Source organism: Chelonia mydas, chromosome 3, assembly GCF_015237465.2.
Source record: "Chelonia mydas isolate rCheMyd1 chromosome 3, rCheMyd1.pri.v2, whole genome shotgun sequence".
Taxonomy (NCBI): domain Eukaryota; kingdom Metazoa; phylum Chordata; order Testudines; family Cheloniidae; genus Chelonia; species Chelonia mydas.
In genome coordinates this window covers 55,083,050-55,095,136 of record NC_057851.1, presented here as the reverse complement: position 1 = coordinate 55,095,136, position 12,087 = coordinate 55,083,050, and the positions used below count along the sequence as shown (strand labels likewise).

General features: G+C 38.9%; 1 protein-coding gene across 49 annotated transcripts in view; it reads right to left on the bottom strand.

Moving 5' to 3' along the window:
- Positions 1-12,087, bottom strand: part of RIMS1 (regulating synaptic membrane exocytosis 1) — a 489,881-nt gene that overhangs the window by 91,641 nt on the left and 386,153 nt on the right. For 40 of the 49 annotated variants that reach the window (XM_043542468.1, XM_043542478.1, XM_043542474.1 and 37 more), the window contains one exon: positions 2,372-2,538. The exons of the other annotated variants lie outside the window; for them this stretch is intronic. In XM_043542468.1, coding sequence (XP_043398403.1) covers positions 2,372-2,538 — 167 coding nt within the window. The remainder of the gene's footprint in view (positions 1-2,371; positions 2,539-12,087) is intronic. 49 annotated transcript variants of the gene reach the window in all.

The following is a 12,087-nucleotide window of genomic DNA, read 5'->3' as shown; positions in this document are numbered from 1 at the left end:
TGTGCACAAATTCTTATAGGATTGAGCTCAAAGAATTGAAGACGGTAAAAGGGTGGTAATTATTGATAATATCACAAAATTCAGTCTAATCATAATGTCTGATCCTGCAATTCTGGCATGAAATCCTGCCCTGCTCAAGTCAGTGGAGCCTGAATTTTCCACTGAGACCTCCCACTAATTTTAATGAGAGTTTCAGGCGTGCAAGATACTGAGCATCTGATTCTCAGTTTGGAAGAATAGCAAGTCAGATTAAGAATATTTTTTCAAACACTTTTAAAAAAAAATCCATATTTTTTACTGAATAACACTGTAATTATAGTTACCTTATAATGATCTTATGTTTTGTTCATTGTACTATAATATAAGAAGAGTCAGGGCTGGCTGCTTCTATTAGAGACCAGTTCTGAGTGAAGCCTGGACAAGAAAGGCTCGATCTCCCTGCCCTAACCAAAGTAACCTGACCTGGTCAGAGATCAATATTTCCTGGATCTCTATGAAGGACTAATGTTTATATTATGGACTTTAACACCAGGTGGCTATTTTGAGTTGAGCTTTTTTTTTTTTTGGTTAGCCCCACAAGGGGACTGAGAGCTGACCTGGCCAGTGTGCTATGCCAGAGAAGGAGCAGACCATTGTAGAACCAAGACACAGGAGGGTTGCAAGAGAGGAAGAATCCCTGCAATGCCACTTCCTGACATGAAGGGGCGCTCTAAAGGTGAACGCACACCATAATGCTCCCAGTGGCTTCAGTACAGCTGGATCAAAGCCCATAGTGAGAGCTCTATGGAAGTTGGAAATGCAGGGTTTGCAATATATTTTAGACATTATTAATTTTTTCAACTGAAAATAGATGTTAACTAATCAATAACACATGATATGTTGGCTATAATTTTTGAAATATAGGAATAATATTCTTATTCACATGCCCTATAGCTTCAGAGGCATAACCAGCCAGTTCTGTGCTCCTTCATTTGAAATAGGAAAGGAAAACATTAACATATAAAAAACAAAAACAATAATATTAACATAATAATTTATTCCTCAGACAATTTATGGTTATATACCAGTGTTTACATCAAAATGGTTTCGTTTAAAAATAAAATCCTCCCTGTCTGCAGGGGGCAGTGTGCGTTTGCATGTGCCCACACGCACATGTTCACTCACAACAAAGACACACTTAGAGAAAAAGGTTGAGTTAACCATACAAATTGATCTATTGGTAGAATAAAGAGGTAAATCTGGTAATACTTAATGATTTTTATTTTGCGTTTTGGTTGTTTTTTTTGTGCAAAATTAAATCCTTTTATGGAAAATGCAAAGGGCAGCAACAGTACTGTGGGCAACAAACTGACATATTACCATTTATATGCATTCTGAAGGACAACTTTTGTCCTTTACACAAACTCAAGAAACAGCCTTTCACTTTTGCAGTTGTTTGATGGCCACGTAATTTCTCTTTAAACCAGTGGTTCCCAAACTTGTTCCGCCACTTATGCAGGGAAAGCCTGTGTCGGGCCGGGCCGATTTGTTTACCGGCCGCGCCCGCAGGTTCAGCCGATCGCGGCTCCCAGTGGCCGCGGTTCGCTGCTCCAGGCCAATGGGAGCTGCTGGAAGCAGTGGCCCGTATGTCCCTCGGCCCACGCCGCTCCCAGCAGCTCTCATTGGCCTCGAGCAGCGAACCGCAGCCACTGGGAGCCGCGATCGGCCGAACCTGTGGACACGGCAGGTAAACAAACCAGCCCGGCCCACCACGGGCTTTCCCTGCACAAGCGGCGGAACAAGTTTGGAAACCACTGCTTTAAACTATAGCTAGTTGACTTTCCTCTCTAATAACCCTGATCCTGTTAAGTGGAGAGCCCTCTCAGCTGTCTTCCATCTTAACAGAAATAGGCCCTTTGGCAATGATACTGCACAGAGGGCGATATGGGCATCAAGACCTCTGTGGCAACACAAACTAAGAAATTAGGCTCCAGTCCCCATAGCATTTAAGCACTTGTGCAACTTTAAGCATGTAAGTAGTGCCACTTAAGTGCTTTGCTGGATCAGAGCTTTAAAGTACTAATTTCCAGCTTGCTCCAAGTTTGGGTTTCTCCTTGCACAAATATAAAAATTTGCTGTTGCCCTGTCTGAATTTTTTGTTTACCTGTTTAAATGGCTGGATGCCAAGGTGGAAAAATATGTTCATTTCACAAAAGACTTAGGATGATAACGTGTATGTTTATGTGTGTGTGTGTTTATATATAATATGTGATATTTTAAATATATTCTATTATATATATCATAAATATTTATATTTCTTATTTTATTTTTATTCTTTTTATTTTTACACCAAACAAGATTTGATACATTTAAAATAGCATCATAAACTCACCTGATTCTGCCCCTAAGGCGCTCAGATTGCTCTGACATAAAGCTTGTGCTGCTGAGGCGTGAGGCACTGCTGGTACGGGAAATGGCTGACACATCACTGACATCACTATCTGATGATTTGGCAGAGACGTTATCACAACTTCTGTACTGATCTGTTTGTATGTTATACTAAAGATCAAAAAAAGAAAGTGTGAGGTTTCTTTTCAAAATGTGAAATATACTCAGACAACAAATGAGGAGGACAATTCTTTTAAACTCCTGAAATATCCAGCAGTCCCAATAACTTCAGAAAAGTTATTTATATATATATATTATTTATATATATATATATATTATAAATATATAGCATATATTTCTAATAATGTCTTGAAAAAACTGAAAATACTATAGGTTACTTCAAGCAGATGGGCTCTGTAATGTACGGCTGAGATGACAGAACTAAACTGTGGTCCATGGAACAATAGAATATTATTTTCTTTGTTATTTAGTGCACCAAATTATGATTTGTACAAATAAAATGTTTTATTTACCTCTAGACATTTCTGTGGTGTCTGTGCAACTGTCTAGGGCTCTTTTGAAGTTTACATATATGCCAAAGATGGATACATTGGGATGCAACAAAAGAAGATCACAGATTGACAAAGCCATCCTCACTAATAATTAGTAAGTGATAAATGACTTGAAATCTGAATGCTTAACCTTACTTTGATAAAAGGTACGTGAATAAATGAAAAAGTTCATTGGTTGAGCACAGTAGCTAAAATAATGTAACACTTACATACCAACGTCATTTTGTGATCTACTTATTTATTATCATTTTGAGAAAACACAGGCAAGAAAAATAGTGTTTAAAATTATATTGAAGTCATTTGGTCAAAGAATGCTAATGAAAGATGAAGCCTCTTTTGGGCTCTGAATCATAATTTTCATGTTGCTCCATCTACTTTATGTTAAAAAAATCACCCTCTTCTGATTCTCAGACCTCATCTGACTTTATGGGAAAGCAATGAAGAAATTTCCACCCAATAAATCCCTTAACTGCTTTTCATTCTGTGGTTTTACCAAACTGGAATTCCTTTTTAAAAACTACAACATGACACATCCACAGGGTTTTAGTCAAGTTTGAAAATCCAATCTGTTGAGCTCAGGGCCCTTGAGGATGTAGATTTTTCGATAGAAATTCATGGTGTTGAGGGGTATGTGTGTGTTTTGGCCAGCTCAGTTTGTGGAGTGACTTCATAGTTTCTACTTTTAGATGTGAAAAGCATCATGGTGGGTGACAGACACTATCTGCGTGGGCTGTCATTAGCGCATGCACTAAATGCACCTTCTCCTGTACATTTGTGGGTGTAGGAAAAAGAGGACCCAGAATTGCAAGAGTAAACAAAAATCCAGAATGCAAGGCTGAAGGAAACTCCTCCCCCTCATTCTCTGCCAATCACATACAAATCTGCTGGTAAGAAAGGGAAGGACGAATAGATAATAATTTGTTGCTTGTAGCCTCTGTGATACAAGATAAGTTTCTTAAATATATTTGAATCATATTTCTCTGATATTTTATAACACTAGTGCACTATAATCAGATTGTCCAGTGAATCCAATGGCAATCAGGATGAGTCATTTTCACCAATATTCAGTTGTACTGCACACATCCTGAGTGTTGCTAAGGACCAGCAACTCCAAAAGGTATCAGTGGAAGCTGCAGGTCCTTAGTACTTTTCAGTATTAGACCCTATATATTTTAAACCCATGTGCCTCATATTAAGCGCTTACTGGTGTTATATTGGTAACTGCTTGAGGATTTTAGTGAGTGAATTGCCTTTGCCTTATGCTCATTTCTTCCATTTGAAAATCTGAAGTCTGTTATTAGGCTCTTGTTCTTCAATAATCTGTGATCTACACTATGCATGTGTGTATATATCTGTGAAATAACTTTAGAGAGCCAACTCATAACAGCAAAGTTGTATTCAGGTAAGGGTGGGAATTAGAACTACAGAAATTTAGCATTGAGGAATGATTCAAAAATTGTGGATTTTTTTTCAGAAACAGGAGAGAGTATATTTCCCACCTTAGCATGCCATATTTTACTTTTATACTTTTTGTTACGTTTGTGAGGTGAGAAGTGAAAATAAATACTTCTCTGATTTCTTTCAGTCATACAAGTATTTGCCTATCAGCAACATTAGTTAGAGTATAAAAATAGAATAATAGAATCATAGGGTTAGATGGGACCACAAGGGTCATCTAGGCTAAGCCCAAGATGCAGGATTTGTTGTGTCTAAACCACCCAAGACAGATGGCTATCCAGCCTCCTTTTGAAAACTTTCAGTGAAGAAGCTTCCACAACCTCTCTAGGCAATCTGTTTCATTGTCCTACTGTTCTTATAGTTAGGAAGTTTTTCCTGAGAGTTAATCTAAAACTGCTATGCTGTAGTTTGAACCCATCACCTCTTGTCTTGCCCTCTTTGGCAAAAGAGAACAACTTTTCACCATATTTTTTATGGCAGCCTTTCAAGTATCTGAAGACCACTATCATGTCCCCACTTAATCTCCTCTTTTCCAAAACTAAACATACCCTGTTCCTTCAGCCTTTGCTAATATGGTTTGCATTCCATCCCTTTGATCATATCTGTCACTCACCTCTGGATCCGTTCCAGTTTTTCCACATCCTTTCTATACACTGGTGACCAAAATCAGACACAATACTCCAGCTGAGGCCTAACCAGCGCTGAGTAGAGCGGTACTGTAACCTCCCATGACTTGCATGCTATGCTGCTGTTAATGCCACCAAAAATTGCATTTGCTTTTTTTCCAACAGCATCACATTGCTGACTCATGTTGAAGCTGTGATCTATCAAAATTTCCAGATCCTTTTCAGCAGTGCTGCTAAGCCAAGCCATTTCCCCCCATTCTGTATTTGTGCATTTGGTTTTTCTTCCCTAAGTGAAGCACCTTACACTTGTCTTGGTTGAATTTCATTTTGTTGTCAATAGCCCAGTTCTCCAATTTATCGAGATCCCTCTGAATCTTAGCTCTATCCTCCAAAGTATTGGCAACCCCCTCACCCAGCTTTGTGTCATCCAGAAATGTTATCTGTATGCTCTCTATTCCTACATCCGGTCATTAATAAATGTTCAACATCGCCAGACCTAGAACTAAAATGTATTACATCTACATTTTATCCTGTGGTTTTTATCCTGTGCTTGCAATATCAGAGCTTTCTGAATTTTCACTACTGTGAACCAATCCTGTTTGCAAACCAATTTATGAATCAAACACTGAAGGGTTCATACTGACGACTGTGTGTATCCAAGGGCAGCTATATTAATTGCTTGGGCATTTCAGTCTGTAATTGGAGTTTGTGAGAAGGGTGTTGGTGGTTTGTGTAAAAACAGCTGAGAGAGAGAGAGAGTTCCTGCAAATGAAAAAGGACAGAAAAAGCACTGGGTTGGCAAAGGTGAGTTTTCAACTCTATTCTGTAGTGAAACCAGCAAGGCCTTGAGCTGAAACATGGGAAGAGATGAGTAATAGCTTGGAGTACAAAGAATCCCACGAAATTAGATGTCATGACATTTTCTTCCCATCAAGCTCACATTTGCAGAAACTCATTGCAATAAGTTGTGGGAATGAATTCTCTTCTTACTGTAGTTAAATGTAACACTCACAGAGTCTCAAAAATTGGACAACTGCCCCCCCGCAATCCAATTTCTGTTACAAACGTAGGTCCTCAGCCTGCTCTTATTGATGTTCATGACAAAACTCCCATAGACTATAACAGGTGCCATCTAAAAAGTATGGAGTGCCCTAATCTTCCTGACTTCAACTGAAAGTGAAACCTTGACCCTATTTAAATAAATGGCAAAATTCCCATTGATTTAAATGGGGCCACAATTTCACCCTGCATGTTTGTTTAAGCCAAAACAAGGAGTGATTTCCCCACAGGCAACGCTATAAAAACATTTTGTTTAAAATATAAATGTAAATTCTCACTCCGATCCAAGGATTTATACTCTTAGTATCTGCAATAGGATAAATGGCCCACAAGTGCCTTTTACAGTTTCCTCCTTTTCTCAAAGCAATCCTACCAGCGTAGGAGTGGCAAATCTGTTCTCTCAATCATGATTTTTCTAGCTAGGATTGGACTTTGAGGAGCAAACAAAGTTTAAAGTTAGTAAGTTCTTTTTCATGTCCTTTGAAAACTTTTGTAACTAGCTACAATGTGACAGTGGATCCCTTATGCAAGCTGAAACTTTGATTTTCTGTTCAGTAGGGAGACTGGTGTCTTCTCTAGACTGATGGAATAGGAAACCCAGGCTCAGACATTTGATGAGTTGTCACTAGCAAAATAACCTTCCCTTGTCTTTCTGCTTTTCACTTGGATGAGAGTCTTGCTTCTGCCTGATGCCAGATACGTTTTCCTTAGTTCCCAGCACATGTTCTTAGTTTAACTGCTCAGTGGCCACTGATACACAACACGGCTCATCTGAAGCCTCTCAATGTGTTTTGAACGTAAGTCTCTTTTACTCCATGTTTCCATATATTTTTTCTTCTGAAAGAGCAGCAGGATCTCAGGAGTGGCTCAAGTGTGTTAGTTTCCTGGACTGCAACACCTTTATTGTACTTTGTGCACATCACTGGAATGTTGTGGTCACGTATCTTTTCTCAACCTTGGGATTTGTCCATCTTTCCTCTTTTGCTATCTATGCTTCTCTCTCAATATACACTGACTATATTCCTTTCTTTGCTTTGTTAACAGTAGTCTTAAGGTATCTCAGTGTTGCATGATTATGTAGGTGTACAGTGGCCACGGCTGGATGGAATGTTGGACCAGCTCAAGTGTGGTACTTGTTGCCTCCTACAAAAATGGTGTAAGTACTGCTACGGATATTAATAAAGAGTCTCTACTATTCCCAAGTGAGAGAGGCCTGCATTTTAAAACAGACAGTTCTATTCCTTATGCTGCATGGACGTAGTTGAAATGACGTCCATTTTGCTATGGATTTATTACAACACACACAGCCAAAAATATCCCCCCAACACTCAAGCTTCACCAGAGGAAATCATAAGCCATTTTAGAAAACACTGTGCCCGCGAGTGATTAGTTTCTAGGTGAGATACTCTCTGCACTATGGAAGCTCCCTTAAATGGAGCTTTCAGGTGTGGCTCCAGGCTAGGCAATTGTTGCCAAGTAGTGGTGCTAGAACATTTTGTATAGTGGGGGTGCTGAGAGCCATGGAACCAAACTGTAAACCCTGATGTCGTGGAAACCACTTCAAGATAGGGGGAAAAGTGCCATGGACTGAAAGAGATCCACTTATTATTATTTAAAATTTGGTAGAGACCCCCGCTAGGGCTCAAGGGGGTAGGATAAATCTGCTATTTAGAAAGAAAGAATAGGGGTTAGCACTGGACGTAAATACACAATAATTTAGACACATTTTACAATGCCTAGTAATGCTCAGGAGCTTTCTCCAGCAGAAGTCTGAAGGAGTCTTTTATTCATCTAGAATCCCAATACACTTTCAGCTGTCTGAGTGGACTCCAAACCTTGTTTAAGAAAATTCATATAATCAGTTTTTTTCTTCTCACATTTTTAAATGGCCACAAAAGCAAAAAAAGAATCAAAGAAATATATCTGTAAATCTTCAATAAACTAAAGCATGAGAATTTTTTGCAACCATTATTTTTCTCCCAACCATACATGGTACTTTAGGGTGTTTTTATTCCCAAAATTTGTTGCTCATCCCAAAAGCAGAATATGGTACTTGTTCTGATAACAACTACTACGCAGTAGGTCTATTTTTAGTCATTAATAGTAACAAGGATGGGAAGTCCATTCCCTCTGCTGTGTAACAGCATTAGTTATAACTCCTATTCTGGGTTACAAAAATATAGCCCTCTTTCAGTATAACCATCTGAAGTGTAAACTTGTACTGCAGTTATTCTGTTCACTTGCCACCTATGGAATAGCTTGCTCCTGTACTGTGTCAGTGAAAGTAGAAAAAGGGGGTTGATGAACTGCAGACACACTAACTTCAGTAGAAGTAATGGAGACACAAACTAAAAGAATGTTCTTGCTGGATGTTATTCCAGTTCTGTAATGACTTGGGATTTTAATATTTTCTTGGTTATAGGGCAAATTTCACAGATCATTTTTCATTAATCTTTTAGTGGGATCAAAGCTCATTTCTACTTCTTTCTCCCCACTCTCCCTACTACTATGGGATATAAAGGGGCTTAGGATTTAGCTTCACAGTCAAGATCCTGTGGCTTTCCTGCAGCACACAATAAAGCTCACTGTGTACACCAGCCTTTATGGAGCCTCTGTCTGTCTCACGCAAAGCTCTGAACACAGTTGCTCAGTTCACAGCCCTTCCGTAAGGCTTCTCTCTATCATAGGTACTTATATGGTCCTCATTACAATAGTATCTGAATGCCTCACAATCTTTATCCTCACAAAAACCCTTTGAGGTAGGAAAGCATTTTATCCCCATTTTAGAGATCTGGGCCTGAGACACAGAAAGACTAAGTGACTTGCCCAGGGTCACACAGGTCTGCCAGATCCCAGGCTAACAGCCAATCCTCATCTCCTGGAAGACTTAAATTGTAGATCAAAATCTATGTAGCCTGATCCTAAAATAAAGCCCCTCTTAAAGGTCATATCTCCTTTTTTGAGCAGGATATGACAAGCACTGTTGCTTTCCTAAAGATTAAGTCTTAACCGAGGGCTTCAATGAAAAATAAGTTTACGTTAAACAAAATGCTTTCAAAATACTCAAAGTATTAACTGAGCTAGCAATGTACCTCAATCTAGAGTGGTGTCCTTTTAAGTGCTTACTATAAAGCTCTCATCAGTAGGAATCTGGAATAAACACCTCTTTTAAAAATGTGTTATGCATTGACTGGAACAAGAACAGCTTTAGAGTTTGTGCATATGTTCAGTATGTAAAAAGTGCATATTAAGATCCTGAATCAAATTCTTCTCTCACACCGGTGTAAATCCAGAATCACGTTATAGCAGGGCCTGTGAGTCTCCCACACATAACAAAAACATAGCATTAACACAAACATATTACAGTAGTTCTGGGGACAAGAGGCTTACTGATATTTAGATAGGTTTCAGAGTAGCAGCCGTGTTAGTCTGTATTCGCAAAAAGAAAAGGAGTACTTGTGGCACCTTAGAGACTAACAAATTTATTTGAGCATAAGCTTTTGTGACCTACAGCTCGCTTCATTAGATAGTAAAGGGAGAAATGAGTCAAAGACTTCTTAAAACTTTAAAAAATTTTTTTTTTCCTTTCATTAGATTCACAACAACATTTTCTTTGTTTTTTCATTTAATCCTTTCATATAAATTATGGAGTTTTTCAACTGAAGCCAATAAGGAGCTGAAGCAGCATCTACATGGCTTCCAAAACAGCTTGAAATTCAGAGTACAAAAGACAATCACAAAGAGAAGGATTACAGTCATCCTAATGCAGAGATTTGCTTATTCACAGTATGTTTACTGAAAAATAGCTGGACTGTGATTATTCAATGCTGCCTGGTTAATGGCTGAATACTGCGAATATGCAAAATAACCATATAGTGAGAGTGAATGAGAATCCCAACACCAGAATGAAGAGAACTGCATGCTTGGAAAAAATGTACCAGTTTTAGCTCAGAACATAATAACGGCCATAGTAAGTCAGACCAATGGTCCATCTAGGCCAGCATCCTATATTCTGACAGGGGCTGGTGTCAGATGGACTGAACAGAACAATGCAATTAACAAGTGATCCATTCCCAGTTGTCCAGTCCCAGCTTCTGCCACTCAGAGGTTTAGGTACACCCACAGAATGGGGTTATGTCCCTGACCATCTTGGCTGATGGACCTATCTCCATGAACTTATCTAATTTGGAAGCTGTACAGCTTTGTCGCAGTCTGGCTGCTTGAAAGAAAAAAAAATGTATGTGTAATACAAAGCATATTTAAAATAAATAGGGAAATACTTCTTCGCATATGGAATTCACTACTGGAGGTAATGATGCAGCAGAACACGAAGGATTTTAACAGCATTTAGATAATTCTGTGCCCAACAGAACAATTACAGTTATACATGGTAAGAGGGGAATAATCAAAGCTCATGTTTCGGGGTGTTAACTGATTACTGCAGGACCCGGAAAGGAATATTTTCCCCATGTACAGCACCTCATAATTGGCCACATGCTCACTGGGGAGAGGGGCTCATCTTTTTCTGAAGCAATAATCATATGCTTCATTGCCTATACTGGCGGCAGGATGGGGGAAACTGGTTTTGCTTTGGGATGGCAAACTATATGCTTGCTACTAATATGAACAATTTCTTTACATCTACTTCATCACTCACATTCAGAATTTTAAAATGTATATTAGATCACCTCAACAACTTGTCTTTACCCATAAAAATAAGTCCATCTTCTATAGCTTTCATTGTTTTTCGCTTTCTACCATGTTAATTTTTTTAAATTGTTGAATATGGCCATCTCTTGCTAAAGACCACACTAGCTAGTCTTAAATTAAGAGCTATCATATCCCTTAATTATGGTTTATCAGATATTTATCACAACTGATATTAAATTGTCTAGTCTATGGTTTCTTGTTTGTCTCATAAAAACTGCTGTAGACAAGGAAAGATTGTAGGACTAAGAGTCAATCTGCTTCCTTTACCAATATACATATCAGATTACAGTGGTTCAGGGTAATGAATTTCATAACCGAAGAATGCATACAAAGTTAAAATGCTGAGAATGTGCCTTCCACAACCAGCATGCAAAGGGTTAGCCAGAAGAAAAACAGCATTGCCCCTTTAAGAGCTTCTTACCAGGGGTAAAGAGAAGGGGGAAAGTTTACAGGGATGGACAAGAAGGGCAGGAAGCAATTGGGGGCAGGTCAGGTCAGATCACTGCACTATCCTTCCTGCTGACCAGAGGATTGAGTGTGTGGGGGGGGTATTTATACATCATGCAGCCCCAGATAGGTCCTCTTTACCAGGATCTGGCTGCCAAGTGGTGGCTCCAGGGCATTTTGTCATGGGAATAGCAAAGCCTAACCATTTTAACCATAAGGTTAATAAAGAGATGAAGGAGGATTTGAGGGTTTTGGAGCAGTTTCTGAATCAACAGAGTGTCTTTTTGGAGGGAGGAAAGGCTGGCAGAGGCAGATTTAAAGGTTCATTCCGATGCATCAGGAGGAACAGGTTTGGAGTATTTTATCAAGACAGGTGGTATGCCCAGAAATGGCCCTCAGCTTGGATACAAAGATTGGTATAGTGAAAGATATACTACTCTTGGAATTCTTTCCCATTTTGGTAGCAGTAACTATTTGAGGAACATATTTTGGAAACAAAAAAGTGCAGTTTTGTAATGACAACTTTGCCGTGGTACATGTTAACAATCACCAGTCCTCCAGATTTCGCAGGTCCATGAAGTTGGTAAGGGCATTATGATTCTAGTGGCTAAATCTTAACATATGTTTTTCTGCCAAGCATATGCCCAGGATTGATAAAGACATAGCTAATGTGTTCTCTCAAAAGGTAATAACAAAATATTTTTTAAGTACATCAGAAGCAGGAAGCCTGCTAAACAACCAGTGGGGCCCCTGGATGATCGAGATACAAAAGGAGCACTTAAAGACAATAAAGTAATCACAGAGAAACTAAATGAATTCTTTTCTTCAGTCTTCACAGCTGAGGATGT